Below are 18980 nucleotides of genomic sequence, written 5' to 3'. Positions count from 1 at the left end.
TAATCACATCCAAAATAATGCTGGCATGTACATGATATATATGTGTGTGAGTGTATGGTGTATATTTATTATGTATATATAAATACATACATAAATAAATAACAAAAATAAATAACAAAAATAAATAAATAAATAAATAAATAAATAAATAAATAAATAAATTCAAATATATAGAGATTTGAAGGCACAATTATTCTGCCTCCTGTGCAATATTTATTCTTTTAAAAATATTTTTATGAATTTAAAAAATATCTTTACAGTATTTTCTATTAAAAAAAAAATTCTGGAGTAAGTCTTATTTGTTTATTTTGGCTAAAATAAAAGTAGTTTTTTAAAAACTAAATTTTTTTACATTTTCTACATTTTTTTATTTAAAAACATTTTAAGGTCAATATTATTCGCTAAAGTTATATTATTTATAAAAATATTTGAAAATAAATAAAGAAATACATAAATAAATAAATAAATAAATAAATAAATAAATAAATAAATAAATAAATAAATAAATAAATAAATAATCACTAATATAGGTACAAACAGCACAGTTTCAGCAAACACACACCTTCACCCGGTTGATGTTTAACTCCTGAATGATTAACCCCTGACTCACCGTCCTGCTTCCATGAGCTTCTGGGAACGCTGGACGGCCCGTGTGTGGAAACTTCCAGAAGCAAACCCAGAAACACACCCAGCACACTGAGGGCCATGTTGGACTCCGGCACCTTTGGCAGCGTGAGGTTCCCTCTGACAGAAACACAAACAAACAAAGACTTTCAGGCGACAAACACTGACACATCACATGTGGGTGCGTAAGTGTGTGTGTGTGTGTGTGTGTGTGTGTGTGTGTGTGTGTGAGTGTGTGTCATAGTTTAGCTAACAAACAGGTTTTGGAATTTTTTTTACATGAATGACTACTCACTTCCAAAAAAAAAAAAAAAAAAAAAAAAAAAACAGCTTCATAGTGATATGTTTATGGCACTTTAAAGTAACAAAGAGTGTAATGCTGCATAGTAAAATTTCAGTTGTTGCTGATACACTGATGACTGACGTTGGGCATATATTTAGCTTTCCAGTCATTAAAAAAAGCAAAAGATTGGTTTGATAGAAGTATTATAAAATAGAAAAAAAATAAAAATAAATTCCACATACACACATAGCAAATAATAAATAAAAATTTAATAAAAAATATAAATAAATAAATAAATAAATAGATATATAATTAATATTTAAATCATTAATTAAATAAAAAACAACAAAAAAATAAACAAATTTTAAAATGATTACAAATATTTAAATAAAGATTTTAAATAAGACAAAAATATTTAAAAATCAAAGATAATTATTAATAAAATAAAATACATTCATAATAATACATAAATTAATTCATTAATTAAAGAAAATTAAAAACAAATAATAAACAATACAAAAATAACTGTAAAAATCAAAGATAATTATTAATCAATAAAATAAAATACATTCATAATACATAACAAATTAATTAATTAACGAAAATTAAGAAAAAATAATAAACAATCCAAAATAAATGTAAAACAATTTAAAGATTATTATGAATGAAATAAAATACCTTCATAATAATACATAACAAATTAATTAATAAAAAAATTTAAAACAAATAAATAAACAATACAAAAATAAATATAAAAAATATAAGATAATTATTTATAAATAAAATTAAAAAATGAAGTAGAAAAATATGCAAAAACACACAAGAGTAGCGTTATAAATATAAAAATATAATTATGCTAAATCCAATTAAAAATCCAACTAAAAATAAAACTTCATTCATTCACTTTCCTTTAACTAAGACTCTTTATTCACAGAGGAATGAACCATTAACTTATCCAGCATATGTCTTACACAAACGGATGCCCTTCCAGCTGAAATCTAGAACTGGAAAACACCCATACACACATAAACACAACTGCAAATGTAGTCTCTTCAATCCCCCTACAGCGCATGTGTTTGGACTGTGGGGGAAACCGGAGCACACGGAGGAAACCCACGACAACATGGGGAGAACATGCAAACTCCACACTGAAATGACAACTGACCCAGCCGGGACTCTACCTCTCGGTGTGAACTTGTTTTACCTAGTATTAGCAGGTATTTATCTTCCCCCATTCTCATGAATGTGCATCACTGAGCAGTGTTTACGTAACACTCATATCAAATGACCTGCGCTTCAGGCCAAACAGATCCTCTGAGGAGAAATGCCACCACAAGTGACCAAAATTAGCATCAGCGTCCGAGACAAAAGCCAAACATCCCTCTATCAGCAGCGAGCGGCCTGTTACTTTAACACATGCTATATATAGGTCAACATTTTTGTTGCACTGAACTCAAGAGTTTACAAACCACTGCTGAGGATAGGTAAAGCTGAATGGTGCGTGACGTCACGGGACTGATACTGATTTTCAGAAATTCCCTAACCTGATACGTGTGTGTGTGTGTGTGTGTGAAAGCAAGAGCTGTAATGTAGAGAAACGATGAGCTCACAACACCACAGTCAGCCCTCAGGATTGAAACACACACCTGTGATGATGATGAGGTCACACACCCAGATTAGCATATTCATGAGCTCTCATTAGCATATACATGAGCACTGCTGTCTAGAACAGGGGTGGCCAAACTCGGTCCTGGAGGGCCGATGTCCTGCAGATTTTAACTCCAACTTGCCTCAACACACCTGCATGGATGTTTCTGGAAAGCCTAGTGATGCCGCAGTCACACTAGAGTTTGTCTGTGCGAAATTTTGTTGTACAGCGCCTTGAAAAGGGGCGGGATTAAACAAGATGATTAGGCATTACAAAAAGCGAGTGCTTGGTCCATGTTTTAAATTTCTGTGCAGAGAGGTCATGTTTTGATTCTCGATTGGTCTCACGTGATGCGATTTCGCAGGTCAAAGTTCACCAAGCTTCAACTTTCCAACACGGTGAACTGCGAAACTTGCCGCACGACCTTGTGTTTCTGGCCTGACACATTCACATCGGTATTAATAGAAGTCTATGGGGAGAAAAGTGCAGTGTAAACGCAGCTTAAGAGCTTGTTTAGCTTGCCCAGTCTGATTTGTGTTGGACCTAAACTTTGCAGGACAACAGCCCTGCAGGACTGAGTTTGGGCACCCCTGGGCTAGACGGTGTGTCTTTGTAAAGCACAGGTGTCAAACTCAATTCCTGGAAGGCCTCAGCTCTGCACAGTTTAGTTCCAACCGTAATTAAACACACCTAATCAAACTAATTGAGTGATTTAGGCTTGTTTGAAACCTACAGATAAGTATGTTGGGGTTGGGTTGAACTAAACTGTGCAGGGCTGCGGCCCCTACAGGAACTGAGTTCGACATCCCTGTAGGGATCACTAATGCTGTACAGTGCAAACTACTTACTAATAATTTAATGAAATATGGAAAATATAATAAAAAGAAAAAGTAGAAAAAAGAAAGAAAAGAAATGAAAAGGGAAATAGAAGAAGAAAGAGAAATGAAAGGAATAGGCATAAAAAATTAATAAAAGGAAAAATAAAACAAAATGAAAAAAAAAAACGCAAAAGAAAAGGTAAAACATAATTTAAAGAGAAGAAAAAGCAAAACAAAAAGCTAAGTGAAAAGGGAACAGGGAAAAAAAGACAATAAAAAAAGAAAAGAAAAACAAAAAGGGAAAGAGCATAAAATAAGAACAAGAAAAAAGAAAAGAAAAAAGAAAAAAGAAAAGCAAGACGAGAAAACATTAAATAAAAGAAAAAAGATGGGCGAAAGGATAAAAAAAGACCAAAAAAAAGAAAACATGAAAATGAAAAGAAAAAACACAAGACAAGAAAAAAAAAGAAAAGAAAAAAGAAAGGGGAAATGGTAAAAAAAGACAAAAAAAACTAAAAAGAAAACATGAAAATGAAAAGAAAAAACAAAATAAAAGAAAAAAAGGGTAAAAAAGACAAAAAAAGAAAACATAAAAATGAAAACAAGAAAAGAAAAAAGTAAACGAAGACAAGAAAAAGAAAAAGAAAAAATGATAAAGAAATGGAAAAAGGAAAAAAGCAAAAAGCAAAAGAATAGAAAACTAAATATAAAGGAAGGGAATTTTTTTATAAAAAAGGAAAGAAAAATAAAGAAAAAGAAATAGAAAATAGGGAAAAGGAAAAGAAAAAACAAAACAAAACGAAAAGGAATTTAAATAAAAAGGAAAAGATAAAAGGTAAAAAGACAAGAAAAAGAAAAAAAAGAAATGAAAAAAACTGAAAAAGAAAAGAAATAGAAGAAGAAAAGGGGATATAAACAGAAAAGAGAAAAATTAAAAACAAAAGGAAAAAGAAAATTCGAAAATGGGTGCAGGAAAAAAGGAGAAAAAACTGAAAAAAAAAGAAATGAAAAAAAAATAGGAAAGGAAAAAGGAAAAACAAAAAACTAAAATAAAAGAAAAGAATCACTGTGTGGAATTGAATCTTTCAGGCAAGACTTTTTCCTGAACTAAAATGAATGTAAATCTTTCACATGTTGCGCGTCTTGTTTTGTGGTATTTTTGCTTTGTTCACTTCTATTGTTGAACTGATCCACGTCTGTCTTCACGGCCTCCTGTTGTCAGTGTACGTAAGGCTCTTTGTGTCAGTCTGTGTCGTTTATTTTTTAGATGTTTCTCTGAGTTCCGCTTCCTGCCAAGCCTCAGTTGCTGTTTTCTTTTGCTTTATTTAATAAACATCTCTGAACTAAAAGTGGGTCCATCTCTTGTGTCACGCCTTTTCCTGCAACACACCTCACAACAATACATCACATTCCTTCTGTCTTCAAACAACTTCACCTGCCTGCCCTTCATTTATAAAAGAAAACAGTTATTACAATTAAATTAAAATAATTCATTTTAAATGAAAAAAATTACAATTAGAAATAAAAATAAATAAAGATAAAATAGAATATATTAAACAATTTAATAAAATGAAACAAATGAAATTAAATGAAAATACAGCTATTAATTGGGAAAAAATTTGTTTTTATAATTTTAATAAAAAATAAATAATTATACAAAAATTATGATCAGATTAAACCATTTTATTTTTCTTTTACACAGCCTACGCAACTTAAAACTACAGTTTTAAATCGTCTTTCTCTTACGCTCTAATAAAAGCTGGGTAGTCATTACCTAATGCTGGATCAGATATGGACAATCCCAATGTTGGGTTAATTTTTCATTTAATTTACATGACTTTTTTTAAGTGTGTTTACATTTTTTTACTTTTTTTTCTTCGTTGCAGACGTTTATATCTGAAATTTGCATATGCGTTTTTTTGTATTCATATGCGGAAACTTCATCATGCAAAAAATGTAAAACATTTCAGAGTCATTTTAGGCAGCGATACTTTCTCCTCTCTCTTCTCCAAAGCAAAAACAGAACGAGGAATGAGCTCCATATTGTGTTAATCCAACACTGCATTAGAGGAAGGAGAGTTCAGCTCATTATCAAAGATCTGTGCTATGATTTTCCCCAAATGCAAAGCCTATTTCAGGAAATCAGTGGACGTTTGAAAGATTGCTAGTGATGCATTCATATACGCATGTAAACAAACCCTGAACAGAGACTGCAGAACCATAGACATTATAATAGATGGCGGCTGCGTTGACGTGTCAAAGCAATGGAATGAAAGCGGACCATGCTTTCTATAATAATGTCTATGGGCAGTACGTCAAATGTGTGGTCGGACATGGAAACACACACGAATGAACGGACACGCAAGCATGCATGCACAAAGTAACGCTGCTTAAAATTACTCTGAAATGTTTTGCGTTTTCTTCGTAATGGATTAAATTATGTGCATCGGACTCAGTGTGCTTTCACACCTGTGAATTGATTCGGTTGTTCTGAATCAGAGATTACAAATGTTGCTCTTTGCTCTTGGAGCGGTTCACTTTCACACTGCAAAGTTTCTAATCGGACCAAAAGAGCTGAAACAAGTCACGTGTGAGTAAACTCTCCTCACATTGGTCAGAGTGTCAGGGTTTATTTTGCAGAGTCCCGCTTAGCTGTCAGGAGAGGTGGTGCTTTGGTGGTGTTTGACAAGGTGTGCGCGACGTGTCTGAAGAGTGAGGAGAGATGCGGTGGGGAAGGGTGAGAAGGGTGTGCGACGTAGCCTATTTAAGGGCCGGGAGGGAGACGCAAGATTACCAAGAGATTATCATTCGTTTGCGGGCATCCGGAGACTCGCGAAACTTCCCGCCCTACTCATAATTCTCTCTTTATATAGCCGTATGCCTATTACATATCCATTAAACACTGTGATATAACCGCGCTCAGATCGTATCGCTTTCTCACTGCAATCGATCCGCTCCAGAGTTCGTTTCATTCGAGCCGAGAACACCTCATTCAGGCAATCTCAGAGCGATTGATTTGGCGCGGATCCGAGAGCGATTGGTGGTTTCACATATCCCAAACGAACTGTGATAACTGGGCAAACGAGACAAAAGTGTAGGTGTGAAAGCACCCTTAGTGTGCAAGGTTTGTTTACATGATGAAGTTTCCATATATGAATACAAAAAACGCATATGAAAATTTCAGACTTAACCATATGCAACCAAGACCTAAAATAAAAAGTAAGCACAATCTAAAAAGAGTGAAAGAAGTTTAACCGAGTTGGATTTTTTTTGTGAAAGAAGTTAGTTTCAGAGGCAGAGTGTTAGTACGATTGACACAACGTGAGGTCGAATTTATTTTTGTGTGAAAATTCTGGATGAAAACTTCAGATTCAAGGTTTCAAGGCACACTGAATTAGAAATTTTCATCTGTATTTTTCACACGTTAAAAAATATTTGTAATATATATATTACATACATATATTAAAGGTGCTGTATGAAAGTTTTTGACTCTTCTAAAGTATGTTTGCAGATATTTCTGAAACATGCTCAGTGAAAATTATTGTTTATCTAAAAAGCAATGCTGAAGTCAGATATTCCCTTTTGACAATGTGTTACATGCCGGAACAGCTGTCTCTTTTTTTTTGGCCAATTATATTTCAGCACCCCGGGTTACCTTGATGGAAAACAGTGTATTGCATTCATTCAGTCAGGAAGGCTATCAAAGCATGCGTCCTGCTTTCAGTAGTATGGCAATAAATGTCATGTAAAATGGCATTCAAATTCACATTATTAGGATTTACACTGAATAAAACACATGAGGTGTATGTGCGGTGATCACGGTTTGTCCTCTTGTTCAGCTGCAAGAAATAGTATCTGTTTCTAATCTATCAATCTGTGGTGTTGGCCAGAACGAAAACTCCTTTTAATATGAAAATATTCCCTCTATCGATAGCTGGTGCTTTAATTCAGAACACGACTTAAGTCAGACTTGCTCCTTAATCTGGCAACCTGCGCTTGCGTTTGTTTTGCTCCAGGAATGTAATACCTAGTTCAACCACTAAGCGTCAAATTTACATACTGCACCTCTAAAATTGCCAACCCGGGCTCATTGTGGAAAAGTGTTTCTGCGGACCGTGAGATACGTCCCGGGAGGAGGTACTTATTCGAGAGGTTTTTGTATTCGCGGATCTGTATTCGGGAGCGGATCTGTATTCGGGAGCGTGCGCCGTTCGCGCCTGCGCTGTTCTCATGCGAAAAGCCGCCGAATCGGCCGACCCGGCCGCCCTCTTCTTCCTCCTCCTTCCCTAAACCTAAGTGACGGTTTGCAAAAGCCTTCCAGAAAGAAAAAGAAAAAAAAGCAAAAGCCCTCGTCTTCGATTTCGACTGCGTTTTCAGATCCCGATGCGTTCTCGCCCTGATTTTTTGGATTCTGTTTTTCATCTAACCTGATTTCTGGAACCGCTGTTCCCCGGACTCGATCCCGGTCGTCGTCCCCGCGGCCGGCTCCTCCTTCTCCTCCGGGGCCTCCGCTCCGCCGACGTAATGCTGTGAGCTAAGCGGACAAACTGGTTGCATCGGGAAAGCCTCCACTCGGAGGCAAGCCGTTGGCCAACGAGCGCGAAGAGGAGGAGCGGAGCGGCACCACACCGCCCCGCAGCGTTCGCTCGAAAAAAACTAAATCGCGGTCTCCAGAAACGTCCGCGGAGCTACGTTTCCAGAATGAGTTTGGGTTGAAAATTGCTCAGATATCATTTTTGCAAGTTAATTATATCATAAAAAATATCGCAAATGATTTTAAAATTATCGCCAAACTCAATAACAACATTGGATATTTTCCCAGTATTATGCAGCCCTGGCAACTTTGAGTTAATAAACCCCAGCATTCTGTGTGTTCTAGTAACGTGTAAAGTTCAATCCAATAAATCCACATAACGCTTGTAAATTTCCTCCAGAGCTGCGGCTTCACGAGCGGATGATCCTTACAGGTGTTCAGACACAGAAAAATGATTTCCACTTTATTGTTCAGAGGAGCGGAGGGGAAAAGAAAACAAACGAGAGGAGGAATTCAATATAATACAGGAAACTGAAGTGAACATCCCAGGAAATGCTGAACGGCCTCCAGCAAACACACAAACACTGACTTTTCTTCACACATCTGTCCAATCTCTGAACGAAACGATGGCTCAGTAGTTAGCACTGTCACCTCAGAGCAAGAAAGGTCGCTGGTTCTGACTTCGGCTGCTTCAGTTTGCATTTCTCTGTGGAGTTTGCATGTTCTCCCCGTGCTGGTGTGGGTTTCCTCAGTGTTCTCCGGTTTCCCCCACAGTCCAAAAAACATGTCCTATTGGGGAATTGATGAACTAAATTGGCCGTAGTGCATGAGTGTCTGTGAATGAGTGTGTATGGGTGTTTCCCAGTGCTGGGTTGCAGCCAAGTTGTAACATCCTGCTCTCCCTCATGAAGCTAATACACAAGTAACTGAAACTGCAATTCATCGAAATTCAGCAAGTCCTGACTCCATAATAGAGCAGAATTCTGTTGCCCCCCACTGTTGAAATGGCCGACTTTACAGTAGAAAAAAGGGTGTTTACAGCCTGGTACAAAGAGTGATTTTGGTTCATATAGCGAATATTACCCTTCATGACAACTGTGAGGAGAGTGAGTTTATTGATAACCCACCCGTTTTCTTTATATTAGGTTATATTAAGTCGGCATAATTAAAGGTGTGGCCACTTGAGTGACAGTTAGGTCTCGCTTGTCGCCATTACTTCACCTCAGCTGATTCCGGCTGATTAGCCGCTGAACTCTGCGTATACATTGTATTTTTGTGTTGTTTTATGTGGCTTTACACAGTCAGTTGCCTTTTAGAATTATTTCCTACAATTATCAGATACTCTAGCATGCTGTGTGCACTTATTTGAGCTCACAAACCATTCACGCGGCCTTCATTTCCCATGTGAGTGAAATTATACACCTATACCATCTCTATAAATGCATTTGCTTTATTTAAGATCATTTATAAATTTCTTTAGAGCTGTAATGCACTCCAGAATCAGACAGATTGATTAGCTGTAGGCTCTAGAACGGTCATCTGAAGCGTTGTCATACAGTGTTATGCTGGATTTCATCAATAGCCTTGCATTTACTAACACAGACTATATCTGAAGTGTTTGGAAGTAATTTGCGTTTTCCTCCTGTAGAAAAACATCATAAGTACAATGTTTAGTTGCTCTTGTAATGTGTTACAACAGTGTTTGTAAAAGTCCTAACACTTTACTGATATAGTGTACAACAAAGCACATGTGGTCAGAACACAAATGGTGTATGTTGCGCGACATTCCCTTTTCCCCAAAAAGGAATGATAAACTCTTTAACCATGACCTAATTTACATCGATGTAATTATTCAGAAACACAGAACAAAGCATACATTATGAACAGCAGCGAGCGAACACAAACCAACACACACACACACACATAGCACTCTGAAAAACAAGGCGAGCCGGTCGAATTTAAAGTCCGCGGAACGAAGTCTAATTGGTCCACGAGGAAACGCCCTAATGAGGAGTTCACGCTCGGGATCCAATCAGCAGGTACCTAGCAGAGAAAAAGCAGCGGTAAAAAAGGTGATAGGACGAGACAAAGAGCGAATGACAGACAAGGAGATGCGAAGGGAGCGAAGGGAGACAAGTAAAACAGAGAGGGAGAAGGCACAAAAATACTCCCACGGACCGTAACAACGGGTAATGAAGTATTAAGCGTTTCTCCTAAAGAAAAGCCTGTCTTAGCAAAATGCAAGCAGATGTTAGTTGCTCCACTGACGCTTCGCCTCTTTGCCCTTTTTGCAATGACAAGCGCACAATTTATCAACGGTTGGCCACGCCTACTGGTAGCTTTTTTTGGGCTCTTCAAAAACCTACGGGTGATGTCATGGATACTATGGATACACTATCAATATCAGTGGGAATGGCTGCAGTATAATAATAAGATATCCAAAATGTTTGAAATGAAAATACTGAAACCTCATGACTGAGACTGAGCCTTCAGGACATCAACACATCAACACCAGCGCAAATCAACACACAAATATAACACGCATCGATCACGCACACACACACACGCAGATGAGTTTTACTGCTCCAGGGCAGGAACACATACATAAGCACACTCACACACGTGTGCACACACACACGCACAGATATACGCAGACACAAACCCCACATAGACACACAAAAAACACAAACACACATGCATACACAAACAAATACACAGACAAAAACACATGCACATCAACACACACACACACACACACACACACACACACGCACACACGCACATGCACATGCAATCACACAGGCACAAACACACACGCAGACACTAACAACCCCCCACACAAACACAAAAAACACAAACACACAAACATATATGTACACAAACATATACAAAATGCACAGACACACAAACATGCACATGTAAACACAGACACACAAACATGTGCATACACACACATGCAATCACACAGGGACACACACATGTGCAATCACACGTGCACAACCAAACAGACACCTACTCTGACACACAAATGCACACGAAAAAACAATCAAACGTACACACACATATACAAAACACACAGACACACAAACATGCACACGCAATCCCACACATGCACGCACGCACGCAAACACACACTCATACACACACACACACGCGTAGATGTGCGCACAAAACCCCACACAGGCACACAAATGGACACAAAAACACACACAAACGTATGCACACAAACCCACAAAACATGAACACACACACATACAAAACTGCACAAACACAAAACAATTAACAAAGAGAGACCCACACAAACAAACATCTCCACACACACACACACACACAAACAAACAAACAAACAAACAAACAAACAAACAAACAAACAAACAAACAAACAAACAAACAAACAAACAAACAAACAAACACATGTACACACACATACATAGGCACAAACAGAAAAAAAACTAACAGACACCCACACAAACAAACGATCAATCCTACACAAACACACACACACACAAAACATGCTTACACCCATGCACAAACACAGAAAAGATTAATAGACAGACACCCAAACAATCAATCCTACACAAAAACACACACAAACATGTGCACACGCGTACAAACACGCACACAAACAAGCACACAAAGAAATTAACACACACACACACACACACACACACACAAGTGACCCTCAGTGTAGGGAAAGTCTGGAGGAGGTCAGATGGACACAAAGAGCCTGTTGTGTGTGTGAGGACAGAATTACACACAGTAAACAATCAACAAAGCCTGAGAGAGAGAGAGAGAGAGAGTGTGTGTGTGTGTGTGAGCATGACAGGCCTCTCTCTCTCACACACACACACACACACACACACACACACTGCACTCCATTCACATGCCAGACCTGATAACTAGATCCACAATAATGTATGCATAACCTGACATTATGCAGATTATGCAGCATCCATTACATATGAAACAGCTGAATTACTGCCACATGAGGAATATGAAGGAGAATATGAACATGAAGAATACAGAATAAACACTTCAATAAATAATTTCACAAACTCATATTAGTAAAATATTAGTAAAAGTCAGAATTATTAACCCCCTTGAATTATTAGCCAATCCCCTCCCCCCCCCCAATTTCTGTTTAACGGAGAGATTTTTTAACACATTTCTAAACATAATAGAGAAAAAATTACCTGTTTGTAAACATTCAGGATGCGCGCGCAGTGAGGTGGCGGAAAAAAAACGAAAGCGCTAGCATTTACAGCGAGGGAATGACATCCAATGCAGTACAGAGTTTGTTGTTGTCTTAGAAATGAGTTATATTGATTACATATTATATATATTATTTACATAATGCTTTCAGCATATTATAAGAGCTCGTCACTCAGTTATTCGGCAGAATTAAAGAGCTCCTATTATGGGTTTTTGAAAATGATCTTCATGCAGTGTGTAACACAACTTTAAGTGAATGAACACATTCAGCGGAGGTTTAAATCTGAAAGTGCTTAAAATCTTGTTTAAAACTATTGACTCTGTAGAGTAATATTTGACTCAAAGTCGAACAAACGAATCGAGTTTGGTTTGGATCTTTTTGATCGCATTGTTGCTGATACGGTACATCACCAAATATATAGTTCCAGTTCCAGTACAATGTGAAAGCGCTTTCCCTTCAGACACTAGCAGAGGCGCGGGGATAACGGGACTGATCATGACTGAAGATGACGATCACTGACAGATGGAGATTCGGCTGAGGGGAATAAAGGGTTAAAGTTCATTTTCACAACAGCACCACAGTATAGCCAACCGTGCGCTGTGTTTGCTCATGTCATTTTTCTGATTTTTGACACAATAACCTATGCTGCAATGCGGGATTCGTCAGCAGTTTGCTAAGCGCAGGGAGCAAACTCACTCAGGGCGTGTCAGAATCCACTTTTGCTAATTTAAGGATGGAAAAATCCGCTTTGTGCCATGGCGCATGGTCTAACAGGGTTGAGCTTATTTTCTTAATGAGTTATAGGTGTGTTTTGAGAATAAACCAATCAGAGTCTCATCTCCCATTCCCTTTAAGAGCCAGTTGTGTCGCGCCATGGCACATTTGCTATTTACATGACGTAAAGTAAGTGTAAGTGGAAAACTGAACACTTCACTAGCGAGAAAACAGTTAAACAGAGCATCTACGGCATGAGAAGGAGAGATAAATTATTAACTTTCATTTTTGGATAGGGAAACCTTTACGCACAGACATCAATTAGCCTATAAATAATACATTTTGGTTATTAAGCACAAAGATTTGTTTCAAAACTATTTCTAAATTCAGTTCTAATTTCCAGCAAACGAATAAATGAACAATAATAACCAAGTGTGCTCAAAAACCTGAGTTATATCCTAAAACACATGCTGTGCCCCATATGGTCTAAAACCTGACAGGTGGGAATTTTTTTAATAAAACAAATATAAATACGTATATAATAAATAATACTGCTAATAATGATAACATTATACAAAAGCAAATTGTTATGAATAAACTGAAAAAGCCCCCTGAGATGAAGAAGGCATGAAGGCAGTGGTTTTTATATTTATGTAGGCTAGAAATAATATGTTTTGTAATATTTTAATCCTTTATATTTATATCCTATATATATATTTATATCCTTAATATTTTAATTCTTTTTCATATGTAAAGATGTTTGCGTATTGCTCTTAATCTTGTGTGTATTAAGCAGTGTGTAAGCGAGGCGCACAACTAACACACTCTGCGCTGGACAATAGACCTGCTTTGTTCTGGTGTATTGAAAAATCTATTATAGTTTCTCAAAATAGCAACGCGCCAACAATACACCTCAACATGCCTCCCTTTTTAGACCAGAATGCCTATGGGCGCACATATGTGCGCAAATGCATTTGCTATTTAAACAGCGTAGCGCAAAACCTCAAAACGACTCTTGCGCCAGGCTGAAACTAGTAAACAACTAATGCGTCGCATCTTGGGCCACATTGCGCCGGGTGTATGATAGGGCCCTAAATGTATGGGACTTTGTCAGTAACTTTTACAGTTCATATGGACCCATTTCTTCTTCCTCCAGATCATAACATGTACATGTGATTAAAATTGTTGACTTGTTTTGTGTAGTTTGCACAGTATGTTTTTAATTGTGTGTTGTAACTTGTAATCGCACAACGCGGCCTGTAATCACGTATCTATTATAGATCAGTGCTTGTACTGTATCTCTCAGGTTAAATCTGTATGGAGCTGTTCATATATCACGTCCAAAACCACGTTAAAAATGTGACGCATGCTTCTTCCTTTACAGATTTAAATGTGTTTCTGGACTAGTGAACCTCTGCTGTTTGTTGCTTTGGCCACCATCAACTGTTCCTCACACGTGCGGTGCGGTTAATTTTCACAACTTTTGCCACTGTGTGGATTCATACTGAATGTTTGCCGTTATTACTCGGGGTTAGGGTTAAGAGTAGAGTATATGCTGGTGTTTAACTGCATTGCTTTATTCCATTCCTGCATTGGGCTCTCACATACTCTCTGCTACTTCATACTGTAGCCGTGGTGGGCATTTCTGTCTGTCTCGTGCTGAACGCTGTCAACCAATCGCAACAGACTGGGTCATCCGTCCAATCAGCGCAGACTAGCTTTGCGCTGAGGAGGGGTTTGGGAACAAATGAATCACTGAACGATTCGTATGGAAGTTGCTGGGATAATTAGGTAAAACAAATGCAGATTATAAGACAATGAAAATGTTTTTTGATCTTGCACGCATATCAACATGTTGTTAGAGACACCTAAAACCAAAATATGACCGTTTTAATGCAAAATAGAGGCTCTTTAATGTTAAAGTGAGGTCTGACAGGTCCATTTGCGATAGCACCTTCCCAATGGATATTGGATAAGATGAAATGGCCAAGCATACAGCCCCAAATATACAACCATCTCACTGAAACTCCAAGAGAGAAGTTAAAGGCCTACAAGTCTTTGGATGATCACAATTTAGTTCTGTGTGGTCATGTGCAGAAAATAATGCTCCATGATTACCAGATTCAACACTTTGTAGAGCTAAATACTGAGGTTCTACCTAGCCAAAGACAAGGAAAAAACTCTTAAAAACACTAGTCATTTCAGAGTGATAATGGTTTCTCCGTGAGGTTAGTTTGGCATCATGCTATTTCAAACTCGTGCAAGTGCACTTTTCCTGTAGTAATCCCCCTGCAGTATGTGGAGCACCTGTTTCAACTCCGCTGCACGCACGCACACGCACGCACGCACACACACACACACACACTGTAGCTTTAAAACCCTGGCGTCCTGCCAACTCAACAACCATGTGGCAGCTCTCAAACATTCAGCACCTGCCAACTGTGTGTGTGTGTCTCTCTCTCTCTGGCCTGGTACCCAGTGATCGATGCCACTTTCTGGGACCCACAATGCTTTTCTGCCAGAATCAGCTTTCCCACTACACCACTGACAGCTCTCACAATCCTTCGCTTTCATGCACCCTCTCATGCTTCAAGGGCCTGTGTGTGTGTGTGTGTGTGTGTGTGTGTGTGTGTGTGTGTGTGGTCTTTAGGTTGCCGTTTCTTCTTTTTAAAAGTTTAGGTGCATCCCAAATCACATACTTGCGCACTATTCTACAACATTTTGTAATAATAATAATAACAACATGTCATAATAATGTAATAATATTATATTATTTGTAAAAATATACTAAAAACAATAAGTGCACTTTAAATACCCAGAAGATGCACTTATTTAATTGTCAAAATTAAGTGTTTAACGTTGGTCACTTCGTGCACTTAACAGCCGCAGTTTTACCCGCACAATGTTTGTTTTTCTTCTTTAACGAGGCTATTTATCTCTCAAAGGATGTAAAAATGTTGTTTGTGTGTCTCTTTAAATGCAAATGAGATGCTGCTCCATGCCCCCTTTTCAGCTCTGGTCTTTGTGCAGCGAAACCATATAGTTAGTTAGTTAGTTTAGTTTGACTTTATTAATCCCCGGAGGGAAATTCACATGTCACAGCAGAGCTCTCCATACTAAAAATAGATAAATAAGTTACATACATATAAAAACAATAATAAGATTACATTTCATACTGCACACCTTGGTTCCAAAAACAACGAGTAAACACTTGTACATACCCATATCTAATTCAAGTTCAGCACAATTCATCTGGTATGACTTTGGTTATACAATCTGATCACTGTTGGTAAAAAAGACTTCCTGTATCTTTCTCTGTAGCACCGGGCTTGAATTAATCTTGTACTAAAAAAGCTTGCACACGCTTGGACTGTATCAAAAAGGGGATGACTATCGTGGTTCATTATACTAACAAATTTGTCCAGCATTCGATCCTGTGCAATCTCTTCTATGGTAGGTAGTGCACACCCCACAACAGAACCTGCCCTTTTTATGAGCTTATTTAATTTGTTTTTCTCCTTCTCCAACAGTCCCCCTCCCCAGCAGGTTACAGCATACAGAATCACAGAAGACACCACAGAGTCATAAAAAGTTTTTAACAGTGTCTGACACACACCAAAGGACCTCAGTCGTCTTAATAAATGAATGCGGCTCTGACCCTTCTTATACACCTGGATTGTGTTTTCAGACCAATCGAGCTTGTTGTTCAAATATACACCCAGGTACCTATATGACGAAACGATCTCAATTTCTGACTCTTGTATAATTACGGGCACCGCTTGTAATGGATGTCTACTAAAATCAACAATAATTTCTTTGGTCTTACTAGTGTATAAATTAAGACAATTCATATCACACCAGTCAGCAAAACTTTTTAAAAGCAACCTATACTCACTCTCATCATGATTCCTTATATAACCTACAATTGCAGAGTCATCAGAAAACTTCTGTAAATGACAACATATACCTACATATACCATATATCATATACATATATAGTACATCCGGCAAGTATTGATAGCGCTTGACTTTTTCCACATTTGTTTATGTTTCAGCCCTATTCCAAAATGGATTAAATTCATTTATTTCATCAACATTCTGCACACAATATCCCATAATGACAATGTGGGAAAATTGTTTTAAAAATTTGTTGCAAATTTAGTAAAAATAAAAAAGCTGTAAAATCACATGTACATCAGTATTCACAGCCTTTGCCCAATACTTAGTTGATGCACCTTTGGCAGCGATTACAGCCTCAAGTCTTTTTGAATGTGATGCCACAAGCTTGGCACACCTTTCCTTGGGAATGTTTGCCCATTCCTCTTTGCAGTACCTCTCAAGCTCTATCAGGTTGGATGGGAAGAGGTGTACGGCCATTTTCAGACCTCTCCAGAGATGTTCAATAGGATTTAGGTCTGGGCTCTGGCTGGGCCACTCAAGGAAATTCACCTAGTTGTTGTGAAGCTACTGCATTGATGTTTTGGCGGTGTGCTTTGGGTCATTGTCCTGCCGGAAGATGAAGCGTCGCCCCAGTCTGAGGTCAAGAGCACTCTGAAGCAGGTCTTCATTCAGGATGTCTCTGTACATCGCTGCATTCATCTTTCCCTCTATCCTGACTAGTCTTCCAGTTCCTGCTGCTGAAAAACATCCACACAGCATGATGCTGCCACCACCATGCTTCACTGTAGGGATGCTGCTAGCCTGCTGATGAGCGCTGCCTGGTTTTCTCCAAACCTAACGCCTGGCGTTCACTCTAAGGAGTTCAGTTTGAGTCTCATCAAACCAGAGAATTTTTTTCTGATGGTCTGAGAGTCCTTTAGATGTCTGTTGGCAAATTCCAGGAGGGGAGTGGCTTCCGTCTGGCCACTCCTCCATACAGGCCTGATTGCTGCACAGATGGTTGTTCTTCTGTAAGGTTCTCCTCTCTTCACTGAAGAACGCTGGAGCTCAGACAGAGTGACCATCGGGTTATTGATCACCTCTTGACTAAGGCGGTTCTTCCCCAATCACTCAGCTTAGATGGCCGGCCAGCTCTAGGAAGAGTCCTGGTGGTTTAAACATCTTCCACTTACAGATGATGGAGGCCGCTGTGCTCATATTAACTTTCAGAGCAGCAGAAACTTTTCTATAACCTTCCCCTACCTTGTCTCGGAGATCTACAGACAATTCCTTTGTCTTCATGCTTGGTTTGTGCTTTGACATGCACTGTCAACCCTGGGACCTTATATAGACAGGTATAGCCTTTTCAAATCATGTCCAATCAGCTGAATTTACCACAGGTGAACTCCAGTTAAGCTGCTGAAACATCTCAAGAATGATCAGTGGAAACAGAATGTACCTGAGCTCAATTGCTTCACGCCAAAGGCTGTCAATACTGATGCACATGTGATTTTCCAGGTTTACATTTGAACTGTGGAAAAATTTAAGCACTACGAATACTTTCTAAATGCACTGCATATTTGATGGCAATATTGCATTTATGCATCTGGTAGATGCTTTTATACAAATTGACAGTTGCACCTTACATGTACTGTAGATGCACAGCATCTTTTTAAAGCAGCACAGAAAAGCTGGTGCACATGAACATCCGGTAAATAAAGCAGAAGCTGCATGACAGAACCAGACAGAAATACTGCGCTCTACATAAAGCCTGTGGTTTGGCATCAGATATGATCAATCTTTCATGACATTACAGCACTGTGGAGCAGGAGCGTGCATCAATGCCCACATGTGAAGAAAAGAAAGAAAGAAAGTGAAAGAAAGAAAGAAAAAGAAAGAAAGAAAGAAAACAATTGCAAAAACAAACAAAAAATGCAGAAAACTATAACTGCTATAACACACTGACTATTATATTCATATTTTTTTGTTAGCGCTGCAGGTACCTGAGAATCTGGAAAAAGCATTAGAATCTGCTTCTAAATAAAACTAGCGGCAGCACAGCTCCGTTTATGACTCAAATAACTCCAGGACAGAAACTGTAGGTAATGGAGACCCGATGCAAAGGACAGAAAATAGCAGCTTCACTTGTAATTACAGCTGTGTGTGTGTAGAGAGAGAGAGCAGGGCAGCGCTGACGTGACCACACTGAAGCCTGATGAAGGGTCACTGCCTGTTAAAACGTATATTTAGGCAGAGTTACGGAGGCT

The 18980-nt window shown here is 38.2% G+C and overlaps 1 protein-coding gene and 1 long non-coding RNA gene across 17 annotated transcripts in view; both read right to left on the bottom strand.

Moving 5' to 3' along the window:
- The window catches only part of LOC147838686 (uncharacterized), a 1589207-nt gene that overhangs the window by 229201 nt on the left and 1341026 nt on the right, over window positions 1–18980 (bottom strand). The window lies entirely within an intron of this gene.
- sema4d (sema domain, immunoglobulin domain (Ig), transmembrane domain (TM) and short cytoplasmic domain, (semaphorin) 4D) overlaps window positions 1–18980 on the bottom strand; it is a 147627-nt gene that overhangs the window by 51935 nt on the left and 76712 nt on the right. For all 16 annotated transcript variants that reach the window (XR_015519778.1, XR_015519777.1, XR_015519776.1 and 13 more), the window contains one exon: window positions 611–744. Coding sequence is in view for 12 of the 16 variants with exons in the window: in XM_087300483.1 (XP_087156609.1) it covers window positions 611–744 (134 nt within the window). In the remaining 4 variants the exon portion in view is untranslated. The remainder of the gene's footprint in view (window positions 1–610; window positions 745–18980) is intronic.

This window comes from Danio rerio, chromosome 21, assembly GCF_052040795.2.
Source record: "Danio rerio strain M-AB ecotype USA chromosome 21, GRCz13ab, whole genome shotgun sequence".
Classification (NCBI taxonomy): domain Eukaryota; kingdom Metazoa; phylum Chordata; class Actinopteri; order Cypriniformes; family Danionidae; genus Danio; species Danio rerio.
This window is presented reverse-complemented; position numbering and strand designations above follow the sequence as displayed.